Source organism: Procambarus clarkii, chromosome 11 (assembly GCF_040958095.1).
Source record: "Procambarus clarkii isolate CNS0578487 chromosome 11, FALCON_Pclarkii_2.0, whole genome shotgun sequence".
NCBI classification, from domain to species: Eukaryota; Metazoa; Arthropoda; class Malacostraca; order Decapoda; family Cambaridae; genus Procambarus; species Procambarus clarkii.
This window is the reverse complement of record NC_091160.1, coordinates 33,897,180-33,920,483: the sequence shown is the minus strand read 5'-3', so window position 1 is coordinate 33,920,483 and position 23,304 is coordinate 33,897,180. Positions and strand designations below refer to the sequence as shown.

The following is a 23,304-nucleotide window of genomic DNA, read 5'->3' as shown; positions in this document are numbered from 1 at the left end:
CAAGCTTATATTACTAAATGCAGCATCTCCACTGTATAGGTTATTGCATTTAAATGTATACAGTAATTGCAAATATTTGTACATGCTACAAACTTGTCTATAATGAAGCTTTGAATATAAGACTTTTTATGGAATCTCTTTTAGTTTTGTAAATTGAATTTTGTCATTAAATTTTTTTTATTTTTCAACTTTTCATCTCATTATTTTTTTTTGCAGAATTGCACTCTGTTGTGTTGTATTTGTTTCCTTTTTGGAAATGTGAAGCATTGTACTTATAGATAACTAAAAAACTTAAATTGTCTAGTCAGATCATAAAATAAATGATTGTTGACATGTAGCAAGTTTTGATCCCCCACTCAGACTCGTCACTGGTAGCCTCTTCATCTTCCATATTTGTAGAAACAAAAGCAACATATTTATGGCATTACAGTAATTCATCATGTTTATTTCAAGGTAGCAGTTATAACACAATTTAAATTTATTGAAACAAGTGAAAAAATGGACAATATTCACTGAATAGCGGCCTTGAGGGTTAGGCCATAAGGAATAAACTGCATATATTTATCCTGCATGTTCTAAGATGCGATTAAAAGGATGGAATATATATATATATATACAGTATTTAAGATCACTGCCATTCCCAAGAGCCTTTTTGAACTGAATTGTTACAAGGTTTGTGTTCAGTATTTGTATAAAGTTCTTTAAGATTTAAATGGGAACATCAACATCTATTAATCAAGAAGGTAGTTAAGTGTGTCCTGAAACCCCTCTTCTGGGGGGAAAGGAAAGGAGCTGGATTAATGGTATCCAATATGTAGCTTGGCTAATTATTTTGTTTAAAAATAAATACTGCCATATTAACCTGGTTATGTTTCTGGAAGCTATAACCAACCACACATATAGAGGACTTTTTGTAGCTGCAGTGTTGTGGGGAAAAATTCTCATATCACCCATAAATTATTAATGCAACAGGTAGAAAGAAATTGCTGATGGTTATGTTAATTCCATTATACTGTAAGTAAACACAATAGTCCTAAAGAGACTGAAAATGATGACTTTACTCCAGAAAACAGGATTAATTTCCTCGTGTTGTCATCATCTCGTCACAAAATCTATTTAGCTAATGTTACACTAAAATCATCAGTCTCAGGACTGAAACCAAAATAAAATGTTTCTTACTAAATTAATTATACACGTATAGTCAATAAAGATTTAACGTCAAACCCTTTCCTCCTAAATCTCAATGAAAACGAGTTGAGTATGACGCCGAGGCAGGGAGGAGGAGAGCCATCACTTGTGGTTGGTGAAACTTGAGTTGTGATAAGTGTGCCTCCCACAATGCAGAAAATTACTCCAGAAAGTCCCAGTCCTTACATTAGTCACTATTTGTTGCCAAAACTTGACAGAACTAAGGAAAGTGCAGAGTTTTTTCTAATACTGTAGTACATAATTTTTTGGCCAATGATATGTATCTAGGATTAAATCGTTACGATGCAGGAAAACACCAGCCGAAAGGGTATGGTTTATTCATTAGTAATTACCTAAATTTCATGTGTAACACCTGTGCTTTACACGGTATCGTCAGTTTTTACGGTGTAACTGCATTAGTGACCAATTATGACATGAAACATTAGTTGAGCTGGTACATCCCATGACCACGTAGATGCCATTAATACATGTCCAGTACGGAATACAGGTATCCGAGGGTATCTCATGTTGGATGACCCAACCTGCCCTCTTAAAAATAACGTCGCTTTTCGCTCGTATGCTCACTATGGCCAAAAATGGATGTAATTTTAAATGAAATCAGCTCACGAAAGTGATGCATTGTCCCGTTTTCTGTTCGAGTCCTCCGGCTTACTCCGAAAGGTTAGAAGAGGAAACTTTCAATTAACATTTTTCATTTCGTTTTGAAATTTAAGGAGAATTTCCTGCCCACCTAGCCTACCAGAGGACCCTTAACTTTCTGTTTTGAGAAAAAAAATCCAAAATTTATTTTTCATTTTTTTTTCCATTTTGAAATTACGTCCATTTTCGGCCATACGGGCAAACGGCTAAAAGCGACGTTATTTTTAAGAGGACAAGTTGTGGAGCCAACACTACCAAATCAGCTGAGACCGTTTTAAATTATAACTAACACATTTGTAGCGGTACTAACTATTTAATTACAGTGGCAACAGTTGGCGGGAAAGGACAGTCTCTGGCAACAGTTGGCGGGAAAGGACAGTCTCTGGCAACAGTTGGCGGGAAGGGACAGTCTCTGGCAACAGTTGGCGGGAAGGGACAGTGTCTGGCAACAGGTGGCGGGAAGGGACAGTCTCTAGCAACAGTTGGCGGGAAGGGACAGTCTCTGGCAACAGGTGGCGGGAAGGGACAGTCTCTGGCAACAGGTGGCGGGAAGGGACAGTCTCTAGCAACAGGTGGCGGGAAGGGACAGTCTCTAGCCACAGTTGGCGGGAAGGGACAGTCTCTGGCAACAGGTGGCGGGAAGGGACAGTCTCTGGCAACAGGTGGCGGGAAGGGACAGTCTCTAGCAACAGGTGGCGGGAAGGGACAGTCTCTAGCAACAGTTGGCGGGAAGGGACAGTCTCTGGCAACAGGTGGCGGGAAGGGACAGTCTCTGGCAACAGGTGGCGGGAAGGGACAGTCTCTAGCAACAGGTGGCGGGAAGGGACAGTCTCTAGCCACAGTTGGCGGGAAGGGACAGTCTCTGGCAACAGGTGGCGGGAAGGGACAGTCTCTGGCAACAGGTGGCGGGAAGGGACAGTCTCTAGCCACAGTTGGCGGGAAGGGACAGTAGGTGAGGACGGACAGTGAAGGCCACATCAATGTATCTGTGCACATCATCACTGCAGGGAGCGACCCGTTGATGACCGACTTCCTCTTTCACACAGTGACGCACATCAGAACAAGTGCACCTCGACGTGGCGTCATACAGGGAGGGCGGGCGGGAGAGACTTCAATTTACCACAACCAGTAGTTCTTAGTGCGCATGTTATACTGGATATACTCCCTGTGAGTATATCCAGTGATATATAACTACTGTTCGGTAGCGATATACTCACAGAGTGTTGGTATTTCATCAATTTAAATTTGAAAGAACGCCGGCATTAAGTGGTTTGCAATATCACTGGTGTGGGTGAAGCCTTCTCAGGACTCTATAAGGTCCTGATAGAGTAAGGTTGACTCTATACTGGCTTACGATCTGGTAGTGAACTATCACCTCTCTCTCGTTCACTTTTAATTGTTACTTATTAATCCTACAGAATCTTTCATAGGTAACATTACAACTGTTAAGTGCATGACAGGAAACACAGGAAACCTTACCTGTGCTGCTGTACTCTGGTCCACACAGCTGCTGTGCTCTGTTCCACACAGCTGCTGTGCTCTGTTCCACACAGCTGCTGTGATCTGTCCCACACAGCTGTTGTGCTCTGGTCCCCACAGCTGCTGTGCTCTGGTCCACACAGCTGCTGTGCTCTGTTCCACACAGCTGCTGTGATCTGTTCCACACAGCTGTTGTGCTCTGGTCCACACAGCTGCTGTGCTCTGGTCCACACAGCTGCTGTGCTCTGTCCCACACAGCTGCTGTGCTCTGTTCCACACAGCTGCTGTGCTCTGTTCCACACAGCTGCTGTGCTCTGTTCCACACAGCTGCTGTGCTCCAGCCATGTCTTATATTCTTATTTTTATTGTAATCTTATCACTATCATCAGATTTGTCGTGTGATCTTTGAGAACACGTATCACATAAACTTTGAAATTTCAACTTTTCCACTTTGCTGCGTTTGTTAATAATGTTTCATCTTGTAGTTAGATATCTTAGGCTCTGGGATTGACACAATCACTATTCCTAATAAGTGATGAGTACTGAAATGCGGTGAGCATTGTCCTTAGAGTGCACGCGTTTGTGATGTAATAATTTTAATTTTTTTTTAATTGAACCGCTGTGGAAAAGTCAGCAAATCTCACTGGCAGTGTCCAACCTGCTTAACATAAGTCCTTAATGGGAGTTGTATCGCTGCTCGCTACTCCAGTGACCAGGGCCAGATTCAGGAAGCAGTTACGCCAGCACTTACGAACCTGTCCATCTTTTCTCAATCTTTGGCGGCTTTGTTTACAATTATTAAACAGTTAATGAGCTCCGAAGCACCAGGAGGCTGTTTATAACAATAACATCAGTTGATTGGGAAGTTTTCATGCTTGTAAACTATTTCATAAATGTAACCAAAGCCGTCAAAGATTGAGGAAAGATGAACACGTTCGTAAGTGCTTGCGTAACTGCTTCGTGAATCTGGCCCCTGGAACTCTTGCCCTTGCATCTCCACAAGTTGCCCAGACGGTTTATAACTTGACTAAGGAGGCAAAAATTTTTTAGTCATCGCAGCCGGTGTTTCCTGATCCTCTCACGCCGACGTAGCCTAACCTTCGCCTGGTGCTGCTGTCTGATAATGAGGAACGTAGCCTAACCCCGCCGCTGACGTCCCGGGTCACACAAGAAAGATAAACACAGAGCGTTAAATAATATTTATGTGGTCATAAATTCCACAGGGGGATGGGGGGATAGAGAGTGATGCAGCCAAGCAATCAGAGCAACACGTGGTCATCAGCTGTGTTTTGATAACAATGAGGTTCCTGTTTCACGTGACCGCAAGGCAGCGCCATGTGCTCTCGCCTTCCCCATTGTTTCCAAATAACATTCTCATCCTAAACCACTCTTTGTCTATGACTTTTTAAAACACATCACTTATTCGCAGGATATTATATATTTATCCATGTTAGCTATGTTTATCCTACCTCCTATAACATGCCACACTGGCCCCCCTGCTGTAGCCTACTAAATATAATTACTGAAGACGAGTTCGAATCTCGGACAGACGGAGACGCGTGAGCACGATATCTTACACCTGACGTCTCTTCAACTGGCAGTAAATAGTTAGTAACTGAGAAAGGTAATTCGTATGCTCACGAGGTTCTTCGATACACCTAATAGGCTTCTTATCCCCCCAACAGTGAGAAACCATTTAACGTTTGACGCCCATAATTGTTGCTATTTATAGCGTTGTCCGCACTACTAGGCCTGATAGACCTACCTGTATTGCATAACAACTCTCTTATGTAATTAATGTACTATACATTGTATATAAGCTTTCCCCAATTATAAATGTATTACCATTTTATGAATAAAGTTTTCGATTGACTGAGCCATTTAGACTGTGAGTTTAGAGGAAGTGCTTGTTGAAGCCTGACCAGTTGTTGCGCAACTGTGAGAGTCGAACCCGGGCGTCGCTCTTTGTGTCCAGCCACGGCTTGGGAGCCCACTTCTGGACGGACCTGGCTGGCTCCACGTGACCTGGCTCAAGGCCCAATGGTGAGAGCACAAAGACCATCTGACTCCTCTCACGGCTCCCAAGTCCGAGAGAGAGTCCTCTCTAAGACTCCCAGACCTCCTCACCCACCGCAACAGGTTCAAGAAGTTAGTTCTGGCTTTCCATCCCTTTTACGGGGCTCACCATAGCCCGTGCTACATGGACATTTCGTTGTGAGTAACTAAATCTACAACAACAACTTTCCCCTCCGTCCGTAAACACTGTTAGGCAATCATTAAAGAACAATTTAAAGTATGGAAATTCAGTTTAGAGAACAGCGGTCAGGTAAAAGGTGGGGTTCCAAGAGCTCATAGCTCAATTCTGCAGGCACAGATAGTAATTACACAAACATGAACGCATGAGAAACAATGAGTAAATTTACATGCCGATATTTAGAGCAAGACGGGTATAGTTAGTACTCGTAACAAGCGGCTTCGGATACACCAGTGGACGTGGGAGAGTACACTGATGTCTGGGCTGGGAATATGAGAGTACAAATTCAAAATTCAAATTCTTTATTCAGGAAAAGTATATACATAGTTGATTTACAAACATAAAGTTGGATTTATAGATAGAGCTAATACATAGCGTTTCGGGCAAGATGTCTCAGCTAGGAATGTGAAAGTACAGATGTCTGGACTAGGAATGTGAGAATACAGATGTCTGGGCTGGGAATGACAGATACTCTGGGAAATACGACAAGCTGTGACAAGCAACAAGTGACTAAAGAGAGGAACGAGTAACAGGCCAAGCAGACATGAGATAACCGGGTCAACACAGCCATCCTCGCCCCACATTCTTAAATAGTGTGTTCTTAAGTGTTGAGGACATATGGAAGGAAGCAGTGTGTTTACTTGCTCAAGTCTTCCTGTCACACATCTCTACATTCAAACACATATTGAAAATACAAATAATTATCAAGAGAACCTTAAACCTATAGACCTAACTATACTTTTTTCAAATTCTAATGCATAATATTTAGAGTTTAGAAAATATCAAGTTCAAGTATGTTTATTGAGACAAGAAAGAACTACATCTCAAAGGGATAGAGTAGCTTAGGCTATTTCTACCCTCCCTAAGTAGAAAATATCGAGTTTGAATAAACAGTTCGTATTTGTGAAGGTGTCTTTGGAATCTGCCGTAGTTTGGACAAGCGTAATGCTAGGCTGGTTAATGAGGACGGGCTGGAATGACAATGAGAATAGTATTCTCATTGCCTCGCTACTGAAGGTATTCTCAGAATACCTTTAGTAGCAAGCGGGCCAGATTCACGAAAGCACTTACGAACGTGTACATCTTTCCTGAATCTTTGGCGGCTTTGGTTACATTTATTAAACAGTTTTCAAACATGAAAACTTCTCAATCAACTGTTGTTATTGTTATAAACAGTCTCCTGGTGCTTCGGAACTCATTAACTGTTTAATAATTGTAAACAAAGCCGCCAAAGATTGAGAAAAGATGTATAGGAATCTGTACATCTTTTACAGATGTACGTGAATCTGGTCCGAGGCTTCTTGATCTCTACCCGGCCAGGCTACCGTGATGTGACACTGACCCTGGACCTTCTCTTGACCTTCTAAGACCTCAGGATGTGACGGCGAATTCACAAAGATATTCCTTAGCGGTTTCTTACGACTTGATTATAAATTTCAAACTGTCTATATTGCACTGACACGAAACTTGAAAGCACTGTTATATAAAATCAAATAATTTAAATTTCAATATAGTCTTTCGGCCATAAACAAGGACAAATTATTTTAATCTATATCATTCAGGTGATACATTAGTCGCCGATTAAAACTATAATTAAACTTTGAAGAGTTGATAAGCCTGGCACCTTTCAACAACACCTCCGACCATCCTCTCACTAATACGTTGGATTTCAAACGTAATTAAAAAAAATTAATGTTTATTCAGGTAAAGTACATACATACAAGGTGAGATACAAACATTGATGGATTTATAGATAGAGCTAGTACATACAAGGCCTAAAGCCACTATTTCGCAAAGCGTTTCGGGCAGGATCGCCTAATCAGTTAAAAATGCGATGTATTAGTAAAAATTAAAGCATGATAATATTGCCATTTTCAGTCCATCGACCTCGATAGGTAAGATGGATTCGTAGGTTTGTGATTAAGGCTAAACAGTTGCATTTTTACGAGGTGGCAAATCGAAAGATCGAGATAGATAAACGATGTGAGGAACTACTGTCTTTGCAAGTCTGGGGCCAGATTCACGAAGCAGTTACGCAAGCACTTACGAACGTGTACATCTTTCCTCAATCTTTGGCGGCTTTGGTTACATTTATTAAACAGTTTACAAGCATGAAAACTTCCCAGTCAACTGTTGTTATTGTTATAAACAGCCTCCTGGTGCTTCCGAGAGCATTAACTGTTTAATAATTGTAAACAAAGCCGCCAAAAATTTAGAAAAAATGGACAGGTTCGTAAGTGCTTGCGTAACTGCTTCGTGAATCTGGCCCCTGGAAAGACCTGCAGTTCCGACGACTGGGAACTAAGAGACTGTCATGGTGATGTAAGACCACTCACAACACCAAGGTTATATCAGAACATCGACACTGGGCAGATTGGGTTTGATAGGAGGCACTTCCCAGTTCGGGTGATGATAAGTGGAGTGAGATATGCTAAAGAGTATGTTCTCGCCTCCCGCCTGCTATATAATGGTTGGAAATTCTGTTGTAGGGGACTATTTATGCCAGAGTTTAGAAATATGCCCCTCCTTCCCCCCCCCCCCCCCCACTTCCTCTCCTTGGGCCAGATTCACGAAGCAGTTACGCAGGTACTTACGAACGTGTACATCTTTCCTCAATCTTTGACGTCTTTGGTTACATTTATTATACAATTTACAACCATGAAAACTTCCCAATGAACTGTTGTTATTGTTATAAACAGCCTCCTGGTGCTTCAGAGTTCATTAACTGTTTAATAATTGTAAACAAAGCCGCCAAAGATTGAGAAAAGCTGTACAGGTTCGTAAGTGCTTGAGTAATTGCTTCGTGAATCTGGCCCCTTGTTCGTGTACTGACAGCGCTTTCTATTGGTAGTTATCTTTCCTTGTCCCCACTATAGCAAGTGTGGACACTACAAACTAATCTTTATGACATAATTTGTTCCCACTATAATTCCCGTTGCAATGGGCTCAACACCCACCACAAGTACACTTTTTAAATTAATAAACTGACGTGCAGAGCTAGTGTCACAATTCATATGTTTATCCTACACACCGCCATCCCATCCAGTGGGCAGCGGTGGATGTGTTCTGTTCACTACATGGGAGCCTGTCGGCCGAGCGGACAGCACGCTGGATTTGTGATCCTGTGGTCCTGGGTTCGATCCCAGGCGCCGGCGAGAAACAATGGGCAGAGTTTCTTTTACCCTATGCCCCTGTTACCTAGCAGTAAAATAGGTACCTGGGTGTTAGTCAGCTATCACGGGCTGCTTCCTGGGGGTGGAGGTCTGGTCGAGGACCGGGCCGCGGGGACACTAAAAGCCTCGAAATCATCTCAAGATAACCTCATCTCAAGATAACCTACAGTTAGCAAACGGGATATTTGGCTAAAATTTCTGGTAGCAGATAATTTTGAATGAAATACTTATACATCTCTTGAATATTACCATAACCCCCCCCCCCCTCCCTAGATGGGTCACTTAAACTTAATAACTCACTAAATCACTTTGTAGAGACATGGGGAATGAAGGAAGGGTACGCAGGAGCACACATACGTATACAGACATGCCAGTAGAACACAATTTATGGGCTGAACAAATCTACAAGGGCCGTGACGAGGATTCGAACCTGCGTCCGGGAGCATCCCAGACACTGCCGTAATCGACTGAGCTACGGCAGGGTAAAAAGGGTTGAAACCGAAGTTCTACTGAACTTACTGGATCCCGTAGCCTCTCCGTGGCACAAACCAGGGTTTTACACAACTCCCCCCCCCCCTGCACCCGAGCTATGTCAATTTGGCCGTTCTCCCTCTTCGCCCTTACATCATTACACACAGAGATCACACTAACGTGATGCATCAAATGAACAAATCCACAAGGGCACGGGCTATTCATGCCCGTGCCACCTCTTGGGTGGCTTAATCTTTATCAACCAATCAATCTTATAACACAGTGGCAGAGCTCTTATTTTCTCAACCACGCTCTGCGAAGCCATGACGTCCGAACACTCGTTTTCTACAAATTGCCACTGCGGTCAACCACTAAATATATATAATTTAATTCAGTGTGTGAAGCCAAGGCCATGGTTGGAACACTTACGTGGGTTACCTACATCACCGCCTTATAATTGTCCTTGGCGCTAAATTATTAGTTTTTTTCCCCTTCAGTCGACATGTATAACTGGCCAAGGGGGGGGGGGGGGCGTCTCGTAGTGTTGCTGGTCTCAACACTGTCGGGTATTTGTACAGCTGTAATGAAACACTGTTTTCTCCCTAGTGTTTATGTGCCCTTTGGTTGCCACACGGAGGTGGCTTGACACGGACACGTCTTGACACGGATGTGGCTTGACACGGATGTGGCTTGACACGGATGTGGCTTGACACGGATGTGGCTTGACACGGAGGTGTATTGACACGGATGTGGCTTGACACGGAGGTGTATTGACACGGTGTCTTGACACGGAGGTGGCTTAAAAAAAAATACCCTCCCAATTATTATTTAAAACCTGCCCCCCCCCCCATTTTTGAACATCCCCTCATGATGTGTCTTGGGGAATATTGACTGCTCATACCCCAGTGCATTTTTTTATCTTTATTTAATAAAATACAATATAAATCATATATACATAAATTTGTGTGTACCGTTACTGTGAAGGATGGTCCCCTGGTGTGTGTGTACCGTTACTGTGAAGGATGGTCCCCTGGTGTGTGTGTACCGTTACTGTGAAGGATGGTCCCCTGGTGTGTACCGTTACTGTGAAGGATGGTCCCCTGGTGTGTACCGTTACTGTGAAGGATGGTCCCCTGGTGTGTACCGTTACTGTGAAGGATGGTCCCCTGGTGTGTGTGTACCGTTACTGTGAAGGATGGTCCCCTGGTGTGTACCGTTACTGTGAAGGATGGTCCCCTGGTGTGTACCGTTACTGTGAAGGATGGTCCCCTGGTGTGTACCGTTACTGTGAAGGATGGTCCCCTGGTGTGTGTGTACCGTTACTGTGAAGGATGGTCCCCTGGTGTGTACCGTTACTGTGAAGGATGGTCCCCTGGTGTGTACCGTTACTGTGAAGGATGGTCCCCTGGTGTGTACCGTTACTGTGAAGGATGGTCCCCTGGTGTGTGTGTACCGTTACTGTGAAGGATGGTCCCCTGGTGTGTACCGTTACTGTGAAGGATGGTCCCCTGGTGTGTACCGTTACTGTGAAGGATGGTCCCCTGGTGTGTACCGTTACTGTGAAGGATGGTCCCCTGGTGTGTGTGTACCGTTACTGTGAAGGATGGTCCCCTGGTGTGTGTGTACCGTTACTGTGAAGGATGGTCCCCTGGTGTGTGTGTACCGTTACTGTGAAGGATGGTCCCCTGGTGTGTACCGTTACTGTGAAGGATGGTCCCCTGGTGTGTACCGTTACTGTGAAGGATGGTCCCCTGGTGTGTACCGTTACTGTGAAGGATGGTCCCCTGGTGTGTACCGTTACTGTGAAGGATGGTCCCCTGGTGTGTGTGTACCGTTACTGTGAAGGATGGTCCCCTGGTGTGTGTGTACCGTTACTGTGAAGGATGGTCCCCTGGTGTGTACCGTTACTGTGAAGGATGGTCCCCTGGTGTGTACCGTTACTGTGAAGGATGGTCCCCTGGTGTGTACCGTTACTGTGAAGGATGGTCCCCTGGTGTGTACCGTTACTGTGAAGGATGGTCCCCTGGTGTGTGTGTACCGTTGAGACCAATGATGTAGGGACAGCCAGCACAGTCTTGTCAAGGTGATCAACATAACTATGTACTTAGTACTTCCTTCTTCATTGCTTGTACTGTATCTGTTCCTCTTGAAAGTACTTCATAATAATAATATTATTAAATAATAATCACACTTTAGAAGGTATTTGTAATATAATATATAAATCCTGTTGCGATAAGTAAAACTGGTGATACGGCAAATCTTGAGGTTACATTGTAACGAGGTTTGCAGCACGACCCTGCATTCTAATCAAACAAACTTCGTAAACAACACCCCGCTTCCTTCTGCTTTAGTATGCCCTGGTAAGCTGCATTTGTTTCCTCCCAGTAAGGAAGAGGCAAATCCACAAGGGCCGTGACGAGGATTCGAACCTACGTCCTAGAGCATCCCATGTTAGGTCTGTGTAAGGATGAGGCTTTTCACAGCCCTTAGAAAACGGAGGTTACCTGTATTTTACTTAAACTGATTCCGCTCCTAGGAAATGTAGATGTTTATACAGGCGATGAGTCACAATAACGTGGCTGAAGTATGTTGACCAGACCACACACTAGAAGTTGAAGGGACGACGACGTTTCGGTCCGTCCTGGACCATTCTCACAATCGACTTGAGAATGGTCCAGGACGGACCGAAACGTCGTCGTCCCTTCAACTTCTAGTGTGTGGTCTGGTCAACTAGATGTTTATAACTCAGAATGCTTGGTAATATGTTTATTGTTTGTGATGTGTGTTTATGTATGTATTAACACGATGTACTGAACGGGGTGAGAATAGCTTGAGCTTATTTATTTATTTATTTATTTATTTATTTATGCATATACAAGAATGTACATAAGGAATGTGAGGATACAAATATGGTAATTACAGTCTTGTAAAGCCACTAGCACGCGCAGCGTTTCGGGCAGGTCCTTAATCTAAGAAAATTTTAAGGAGGTAAATACTTGCAAAATTTATAGACAAAAAAATGATAACAGATTACATGGAATGAAAAAAGAAGAAGATGAGAGAAAATTATAGGTACAGTATATTAAAGCACATAGGATAGCTATGATTGATTGCAATGACAGCTGAGCTACCTCATCCCTTTGTGTGGATTTTACCTCAATAAACTTATTTCAATTTCAATTCCGCTCCTGGGTATAAACTGCGTCAGCCACACTTGGTGAATATTCTCAGAGCTTACTGTAGGATTTCACTCTATTTGTGATTATAAAGTACGTTTGAAAGTTATAATCAAGGGAGAATGTGGGTTTTTTAATGATTTTGACCGTCAAGTGGGCTTGAACTTTTAACTCTTAAGTTTGTTTTGTGTAGGTTACAAGTATCAAGAAGTGAATTCCGAGAAGTATAGTCCTCTGGGGAAACCGTGGAGTAGTACACGCTGCTAACTAAACCTTTGTGGCGTGTACACGCTGCTAACTAAACCTTTGTGGCGTGTACACGCTGCTAACTAAACCTTTGTGGCGTGTACACTCTACTAACTAAACCTTTGTGGCGTGTACACGCTGCTAACTAAACCTTTGTGGCGTGTACACTCTACTAACTAAACCTTTGTGGCGTGTACACGCTAGCTAACTAAACCTTTGTGGCGTGTACACGCTACTAACTAAACCTTTGTGGCGTGTACACGCTAGCTAACTAAACCTTTGTGGCGTGTACACTCTACTAACTAAACCTTTGTGGCGTGTACACGCTGCTAACTAAACCTTTGTGGCGTGTACACGCTGCTAACTAAACCTTTGTGGCGTGTACACTCTACTAACTAAACCTTTGTGGCGTGTACACTCTACTAACTAAACCTTTGTGGCGTGTACACACTACTAACTAAACCTTTGTGGCGTGTACACGCTGCTAACTAAACCTTTGTGGCGTGTACACGCTGCTAACTAAACCTTTGTGGCGTGTACACACTACTAACTAAACCTTTGTGGCGTGTACACACTACTAACTAAACCTTTGTGGCGTGTACACTCTACTAACTAAACCTTTGTGGCGTGTACACGCTACTAACTAAACCTTTGTGGCGTGTACACGCTGCTAACTAAACCTTTGTGGCGTGTACACTCTACTAACTAAACCTTTGTGGCGTGTACACTCTACTAACTAAACCTTTGTGGCGTGTACACTCTACTAACTAAACCTTTGTGGCGTGTACACACTACTAACTAAACCTTTGTGGCGTGTACACGCTGCTAACTAAACCTTTGTGGCGTTTACACGCTACTAACTAAACCTTTGTGGCATGTACATGGTTAACTTGACCTTGGTGAAGTCGCTAAGCTAACTGCCATGCGGGTCAATGTGCTAGGCTTGGACCCGGTGTCGCTGGCGGCGTGGAACTTGACGAACTGATAGCCAGTCATTTAATCACAAGATATACTGGTTCCAAATACTACATTGTTATCAGACTTAACGATAATGGTGCGATATTAATGTCTACTTCTTATTTACACAGTAAGTACAAGGCAGCGGTTAAAGACTTTCTTGGTAACGACTGTTATAGATTTTTTTGTCCTTATTCGGTAGGATTTTGCTGTGTATGCGTGGGTTTAATTACTGCTCCTGAGCCTTTAAATAGTGACTAATTTAGTCTAATGCAATAGTTTCTAACAATCGTGTTTTGTAATATTTACATATGTAGTCGGTCATATGTATGACTGCATCCTAGTATGCAGTCGGTCTTCTCTCTTGAACAGTAGGTATTCATCCCATTTTAACCTATAAATCCCCTCCTGTGCCAGGCAAGTTACGGGCTCACCATAGCCCGTGCTACTTGGAACTTGTTCCGAGTAGCTGAATCTATAACAACACAACCCAACGGACAAAAAATAATGTATTATAAATTGAAGCGGCTCGTAAAACTGACGCGCGATTTCTATTCGTGGGGTCCTTGGTTAGGCTAGGTTAGGATAAGTTAGGTTCAGGCAGGTGATAAGTTTAGCATCATGCCCATCTATAGATGTTTTAATTCATGTTGTCGGGCTCCTCTAGGTCAACTACTTTCCTCCTCCAGGATGCAACCCACAACAGTTATCTAACTTCCAAGTGCCTTTTTATTGCTAAATGAACAGCTGATATCAGATGAAAGGAAACGTGCTAATCTATTTCTGACCCACTTAGGAATCGAACCTAGGATCCTGGATTGTGAGTTGAGATCGTAGAGTACTATATTTCAGGACCTGTCTTACCCTAGGCGTGTATCATGTCTACGAGGCTTAGTGATGTAGACGTTAGAGTTATTATTATTATTATTTTCTACCACAGACGTGGCCAGACATTTACAATGCTAACTAGCATATATTCATCGCTACTTGGAGCAAAAATTCCAAGCAGCACGGGCTATGGTGAGCCCGTAGTATAGCCCTTTAGGTTGATAGCGCAGATGTAGAGTTCCCAGGCTTAGGTAAGACAGGCTGCTGTTCGCGGTGAGAAGGTCACATGTGTCATCTCTGGCGGCTTTGTTTATGTCCTTGTCACCACCAGTTGCCAATAACTGTATATGCATATTTTTTGTCTTCAAAACACCGCTAGCTTTGCCCTCAGCAAAGCGGATGATGTTCTGCATGTTATGTGTTCAGTTATAATAACATCGTTGATGTTTTACTGTGAAACAAACCCTGAAAAAAGGCCTGATTATTACATAATAATACAGAAATATTTGTTTATTTCTGCCCTTGCCAGACTGTTAGCATTTGTGTATGGTGTAGTGCTGACTCACATGTTTCAATACCCGGAGTTTTGCGCAGGAAACTCCCAGCCATTGAGCCAGACAAAGAACAAGGAATATATATATCCAGTAATGACCAGTGCGGGTAGCCATGAGGGTTAATGGCAAGTCCTGCTGACCTTGTTCTGTTTCCTCCGGCGAGTATGTGATGGGGGCTCACCATTACCACTCCTGGAGGTCTTAGTATTATTATTATTAACATCTTTATTAACAAAATTAATTACAAATTTGCCTCAAGGCACCTCCACCTGTTGCATGGTGTCAATAGCTAAGTGCCACCTTCCTTTTAAACGGTATAATTTGCCCCAAGCCTATCCAGCAGTAGAGTTTCTTTTCTAGAGAAAGAGTCCAATCACTTGGGGTTGACCGGTAGAGCGACGGTCCTGCTTCCTGCAGGTCGGTGTTCAATCCCCGACCAAATGGTTGGGCACCAATCCCCCTTCCCCCTCCTGTACCATCCCAAATCCTTATCCTGATCCCTTCCAAGTGCTGATAATTCCATTCTAGAGAAAGAGTATCGTAGTCGTCTAGTGTTTATCGTACGTGTTCTGATACCAAACCACGTGATTTGATGCCAAACGAGGGATATAACCAGACAGGATATATATATATATATATATATCTTTTGTTTATCATATCGACATGATTTGTTGGCGGGATGACTGTAAACAATATAGTCAAGATTGTATATATACACATTTGGCTGTTTATGCAAAACGTAGGTTGTATTCTGTTTTGTTTATGAAGCTCCTCGCCCTTCATCATTCCTCTGCCAGGGTTGTAGGTGTCGACACCTCTCCTGTCACTCTGTGTACGCTAATATTACACGCTGTGTACGCTCCTATTACACGCTATGTACGCTCCTATTACACGCTATGTTCGAACTCGAATATTTGTAATAGGCTTTTGTTGTGAAATTAATTCTGTATTTTCTGGTAGTTGTTATGTCGCTTGTGAGAATATGTGGACGTGTATGTATAGCTGTGTTTAGTTATTGATTATAGTAGCTATGTCTTGGTATACATGATATAGTTGTATCTAGGTATACACTAGGCATGTATGGTGCCTGAGATGTTTAAACAAGAAGCACGCTAGGACATATGCCGTCTTGTGGTGGATTTTATAGTTCATATGTTGAATGCGAGGTTGTTGGATGTTGGATGTTGTCAGGTGTGGGTGTCGGTTGACTGTTGCCAGGTGTGGGTGTCGGTTGACTGTTGCCAGGTGTGGGTGTCGGTTGACTGTTGCCAGGTGTGGGTGAGTGAAATTGTTGCCAGTATTACTAAATAGATGCAAGTGGAGCGATGCTCACTCTTTCAGTCAGAAGGTTGAAGAGGGTCAATGCTTGGTGGCTCGCCCCAGCCAGACCTCAGCCAATCAGGGCGAGGCCCGCCACTTTTTCACCAATCTGGGCGATGTCCGCCATTTCTCCACCAATCATCGTCCAGCCCGCCAGATTTAACCAACTGCTTCTGCTATTTGGCGCGCCCGGGAACTTCACGCAGTAACACATCTTGTCATCAGTTTAATCTTCAAGATTTACGTTTCAATTACGCTCGAAGCTTGATTTCAGGAAATGATGCCATGTTAATTGGCAAAGCTTAATGTGTATATATATATAGAACGGAGCAGGATACTAAGACGATCAAAAGGTTATGGAAGTTTATGTATGAATGGGATTTACCAAGGCGGACAGGATACTCATGGCTTTTCAAGGTTCCTCTAGCCACAGGCGAGGTAGTGTAACGGGGGGGTGGGGGAAATAGCTCTATCTGGTCCATTATTCCACCCCCCAGTTAACTAACGAGGCCGGGGGAAACAGCTCTCTCTAGTCCGTTATCCCGTCCCCAGTTAGCTAACTATTCTAGAGCACCCTCCAGAGTTCCTAAGGCAACCTCTCTCGTTCAACACCTTGTAACCTAGGTATTTGACTACCTAGGTGCTAAGACTACAAGGCGCCGTAACTTGATCAGTTACCCGAAACTCTAGAGAGAACTCTAGAATACAGAATCATTGCCACAAACGTATAAGAGAAAACGAGAGGAAAGAAATGAAATGTGAAGTAATTAGTGAGGGTTTGGGGTGAGAGGCAGAGAGGTGGGAGGGGCGAGGAGGGTCATTAGTTGAAAGTGAGAGTTTAGAGAGGGGTGGAGGGAGAGGTGTAGATAGGTAGGAGAAGAGTAGATAGTAGAAGTAGAAGAGTAGATAGTAGAAGACGAAATGCTGCCACCATCCATTCATGATCATTACATACAAGACAAGGAATGGAACTTGCCTGTATCACAAAATTCTCAAAGGATGTTATCATGAGTTCATTATTAGTATGTTCCCTCTGTACCATGTATCAACTCCAAACATGTACTCATTTATATCATGAACCCAGTAACCACAGAGGCTTTCTCAAATCCTCAACTCAAAGCTCTAGGGAACAAAGTTAAACACAATTTAAATAATAAATTCATAATTATATTTCATGATAAGTATCATAACTTAAGCAATCCCATTAAAATGTTAACGATTAATATTCAAAGTGAGTCTATCATCCAAGAATTCGAGAACCCTACAACTTGACTGCCCCTGATCATCACACAACATATGTAAACACGACCAAGTCACCTAAATGTTCACTCACCGAGGACTGAGTCTAAGTTGAATAGAGAGGGGGGGGGGGTCTGCAATTTTCAGGCAGCGTCACCCCCCGTCTGGTGACGGCCTATCTCGACGGCTGGCCTCTGCTCTGCTCCGCTGGCCGGTCTCCTATTGCTTAATGCTCGATAGCTCTCCGAGTTTATATTGGGGAACCTAGTAGCTAACTCCGCCCACAAGTAGATAGCCTCCGGCACTACCAAGCCACTCCTTAAACGTCGGCATGTTTGAAGGCTACCCGGCTCCAATTATACGCTTAGCGGAAGCAAGGTGAAATTCTCATGATCTGACCTCAGGTCACTTGGGGTCGTTAACGGTTAGAGGTGTGAGATCTCAGGCAGACAACTGGCGCCTCTCCGATCCTTGTCTGTGACTCATGTACTCTATGTATGTATTAACCTAAACCAAACACTTTTACAGTGTTACAGTAGTGTAAATTGTGTTTACTCATCCAGCGCTGGCCAGCCAAGTGTAGATGTTTCACTGTGTTTGTATTCAAAATACCTCTCCATCTCATACACCCTTTTGTTATTTTACAATGACCTCAAATTCATTGAAATTGATTGAGTCATTGTTATTATCAATTAATAATAACAAGGAATTGGTTGATTCGTTGTTAATTATTATCGATTATTAAACATTAACAAATAATAGCAAATAATAAACAAAATGTAATGCTCCACAAGTTGTAGGTGGACTTTGGTAACAGTTACACAACAGCCCTCCTAAAATTTCCCAACGTCACCCCTGAAGCAGCGTGATTCTCCATGTTTTGTTGTCTAGTGTCAGACTTGACAAGGTCGCTGATCTGCTTGCTATACGTGTCAGACTTCCTGCTTGGCCGTACCACTGAGTTTCGAATGCATTTCACCAGTGGGTGTCAGCTCCCTAATGTCTGCCACGGTCGAGATGTGGTGACAGAGGTGACGGTCGAAATAATCACTGGAGACTGTTGCCCTGACTGAGGCTACAGGAAAGTGAAAGCTAGCCATTGGTCTACATTGAAATAAAATTGGCGTACGTTTCGGCCTTTCCTGGATCGAATTGTTGTCACTTCCATCTCATTCATTATTTGGGTTGTGATTTCAAGGTCAATATCCTTTAGGATTTTGTATATCGTTATCATGTCTGCACTATTCCTTCTTTCCTCCAATGTGATGATATTTAATTCCTTCACAAATTCCTTCAATGATAAAGCATAAATGCAGTTCATTACGTGACAAGCTAAAATGAATGTACACTCCACGCACTTAGTCCTCATGAGGAGCGTAAACTGCCGCTATTATTAAGTCATGAAGATACAACGGTACCTCGTCTACTCTTGCTGCTCCTCTTGTGGGGTATATATATACTCTTAGATTACTATGCATTAGTTTAGGTTAGAGACTGTTTAACTTCGGCAGGGTTAGGTTAGCTTGGTTTGGGTTAGGCTATGTTAGGGTGGTTTAGGTTAGGCTATGTTAGCTTGGTTTAGGTTATGTTAGGTTAGGTTAGGCTAGGTTAGGGTGGTTTTAAAATCCACTGGCAACCATCTTGTGTTCTATTGGACTGTTGTTTGTTGTTGTTGTTAAAGATTCGCTACCTAGAACAATAAGTTTCAAGTAGCTATGTTTCAAGTTTCAAGCGGGGCTATGGTGAGCCCGTAGTTCTAACTGGAGATATATCAGCGTGTCTCCTGTGAGTGCGACTTTGTAACGCTAGGTAGTCAATTATGTGGCACAGGGCTTCTTGTTTGTGGTGGTGGTGGGCGTGAGGCGTAGTTAGTGGGGGGAGGGAGGGAAAAAGCAGATGCGCCCACACACACACACACACTCATATTAAGTACATGTTAAGTACTTAGGTAAGTAAGTACATTGTCTCGCGGCTGAGTGAACAGCGCTCGGGGGGGTCGTAGTCCTTAGGCCCGGGTTCGATTCCAGGTAGAAGCAGAAACAAATGGGCAAAGTTTCTTTGACCTGATGCACCTGCTCACCTAGCAGTAAATCCCTACCTCCCCTACCTGGGAGTTAGACAGCTACTACGGGCTGCATCAATACATTTGTCAATACATTAGACAAACGTCGTTTAGAAAGGCGGGCTCCAAGAGCTAACAGCTCGATCGTGCTGGCACATATAGTAAATACAAATAGGAAATGTATATGTTTATCTCTCAGAATGTTCGGTAATATGTTTATTGCTTGTGATGTGTGTCTATGTATGTATTAACACGATAAGGAAATGCCCGTACATTCCACTTGTCTGTCTCAACAAGTTGAATACACTGAGAGAAGTTGTGGAAGCCACAACCTCCATCCACAACTTCAAGGCCAGGTTTGACAGAGTTAAACGTGAACAAAAGCGAAACTGTATAGTAGGCTGCTCGTAAGAACGAAACCCATAGTCGTCACTTCTAGGGAAGCACTGTTAGGTAACTATTCCCCCCTTTCACCAAACCCCACTCCCCACACACACATACATACACACACACACACACACACACACACACACACACACACACACACACACACACACACACACACACACACACACACACACACACACACACACACACACGCACACACACATACCAGCTGGCGTTGATGTGGCCTGAATACTGATCCACTTGTCTACATCAGGGGATATACACACACACAGGGAGGTATTTCCAACTTCTCGCTGTATGCACTAAGTGTGTACTTCATTCCTGGGATATGTTCAGGACTCGAGTATACTTTCTGTATGCTAGTCCCACCAGAGGTTGATAGACCTTAATAACCCTCCTGAGGTTGATAGACCTTAATAACCTTCCTGAGGTTGATAGACCTTAATAACCCTCCAGAAGTTGACAAGCCTTATACCCTCCAAACGTTGATATATCTTGAGATGATTTCGGGGTTTTTAGTATTCCCGCGGCCCGGTCCTCGACCAGGCCTCCACTCCCAGGAAGCAGCCCGTGACAGCTGACTAACACCCAGGTACCTATTTACTGCTAGGTAACGGGGGCCCCATCAGGGGTGAAAGAAACTACCCATCTGTGTCCGCCGGCGCCGGGAATCGAACACCCGGACCAAAGGACTACGTATCTAGCGTGCTGTCCACTCAGCCACCAGCGCCCTCGTATGTGAGTGTGTGTATGTGCGTACACTTGTGCGCAAGCGCGCATTGTAACAACAACACAAGCACCAATAACAGACAACAACGTTAAAGATAAGAGAAAGTAGATTGAAATAATCACATATACACACTAGGCTTTCTTATATATACATGGTGATTAGCGCGGTCAACTAACTACCAATTGAACCCGAGCTCGCGTCCAGGACAAGGCATGAAGTATGGGGGGACGTCTCCTTACACCTGATGCCTCTGCTCATCAAGCAGCAAATACGTCCTCAATCAGGGCGGAGGGGGGGTTAAGTCAACTGTTGTGGGTTGTATCTTGCGAACGTGGACATTGAAAAGCCTAAATAGGCCTCCACGAAAATTGGGAGGCCATATTAGCTCAGTGATGCACAGAGAATACGTGTGGTAAGATGAGTATATACACTGTATATATATGCGAACAAGCCTGAATGGTCCCCAGGACAATTGTCCTGGGGACCATTCAGGCTTGTTCGCATTTGTGTTCCTCACGTGTGCACCAAAGAATGAGGTGATTTGGTAAAATGCTATGCCCAAGATTACTATCCGAGTGCCGGCGGTGGGGTGGTTCAAATAGCCTCGGCTATCACCTCATTTTGTCCGGTCGTGATGGTCAAGTGGATTAAGGCGTCTTGTACATACCAGTTGCGTTGCTACTGTATATATATATATATATATATATATATATATATATATATATATATATATATATATATATATATATATATATATATATATATATATATATATTACATTTCCGTATCTAATTGATATCTTGAGAGCCTAGGATTAGATCTTTGTATTGATGGCAATATAAAAAATATGCGATAACCTTTACTGTCATCAAAATTCCTGTGATATTGTAACTTTCAAGGACATGTTATTTTTCTGTCGTTATCTTTATATTTTGGTAATCTTAAAACATTTAATCTTTCGAAGATAATACAAATTATGTGCTCACCAAAATTCATGTTGTCTGGGTTCGCATTTAATATATTGATTGATTACTTTGGGCTCAAAGCTCCAGTATAGGATCAGGTTAGGCTACCATAGTTTAGGTTAGACCAGGGGGCCAGATTTGCGAAGTAGTTACGCAAACACTTACGAACCTGTACATCTTTTCTCAATCTATGGCGGCTTTGTTTACGATTATTAAACAGTTAATGAGCTTCGAAGCACCAGGAGGCTGTTTATAACAATAACAACAGGTGAGTGGCAAGTTTTCATGCTTGTAAACTGTTTAATAAATGTAACCAAAGCCGTCAAAGATTGAGGAAAGATGTACAGGTGCCAGATTCACGAAGCAGTTACGCAAGTACTGACGAACGTGTACAACTTTCCTCAATCTTTGACGGCTTTGGTTACATTTATTAAACAGTTTACAAGCATGAAAACTTCCCAATCAACTGTTGCTCTTGTTATAAACAGCCTCCTGGTGCTTCGGAGCTCATTTTCATTAACTGTTTAATAATTGTAAAGAAGGAACTATCAGGGGGAAAGCGCCAAGCCATTACGACTATATAGCACTTGGAAAGGGTCAGGATAAGGATTTGGGATGGGACGGGAGGCAGGAATGGTGTCCAATGACTCATGGACGGTCGGGGATTGAACGCCGACCTGCATGAAGCGAGACCGTCGCTCTACCGTCCAGCCCAAGTGATTGTAAACAAATCCGCCAAGGATTGAGAAAAGATGTACAGTAGAGCACTCCTAACATCTTGTTTATATGTGTTTTGTGATGGTACCCACAAAGAGAAAGGTCCATCACTTGCATATAATGTCTCGGAGAGCCACGGTACCAAGACTTGCAATTCATGCAGTTGCATACATTATTGGCTATGTTGACCAGACCACACACTAGAAGGTGAAGGGACGACGACGTTTCGGTCCGTCCTGGACCATTCTCAAGTCGATTGAGAATGGTCCAGGACGGACCGAAACGTCGTCGTCGTCCCTTCACCTTCTAGTGTGTGGTCTGATCAACATACTTTAGCCACGTTATTGTGACTCATCGCCTGCATTATTGGTTTTTATTAGTACCCTTTTCGGCTGTATGTGTGTACTCACGTAACTGAGTTAGTAGGGTTGAACTTCAGCTCCGGGTCTTCAACATGAAGGAATTCACTCCAACGGCTGTCGACATACACCAGAAATAACTTACTTTCTTATTACACTCATAAGCACACCTTTTCTGGTGTACTTGTGTACACCTTATACACCTTTACTGGTGTACTTAATCTCATATTATACCTCACCCATACGGCTAAACCTTTACATAATAAATAATAATAATAATAAGCATTATAATTTGTTGAAGCCTCTTGTACATAATACAAAATTGTTATTGACCAGCAGGAGAAAATACAGTCTATCTTCCCTATAGCTTCTGTACTTCCGTTAAAATGTACATTATTATTATTATTATTATATGAGGGTGAGGTGTCAGCTGTGTCCTCTGAAGAGTAATTAAACTTTATGGAGATATTAAAGTGCATTCCAAAATGGGTAGAGTAGGTTAGGCTGCTCCCCACAAG

At 43.0% G+C, this 23,304-nt stretch overlaps 1 protein-coding gene across 1 annotated transcript; it reads right to left on the bottom strand.

Annotated features, from left to right (window-relative positions):
- Positions 1 to 2,157: 2,157 nt before the first annotated feature.
- LOC123758481 (uncharacterized) lies at positions 2,158 to 3,672 on the bottom strand. The gene is made up of 2 exons (XM_045742935.2): positions 3,328 to 3,672; positions 2,158 to 2,883 (listed from the first exon to the last, which is right to left on the bottom strand). The coding sequence occupies exons 1-2, from the start codon at positions 3,670 to 3,672 to the stop codon at positions 2,158 to 2,160; spliced, it is 1,071 nt and encodes a 356-aa protein (XP_045598891.2).
- Between the last annotated feature and the right edge of the window lie 19,632 nt (positions 3,673 to 23,304).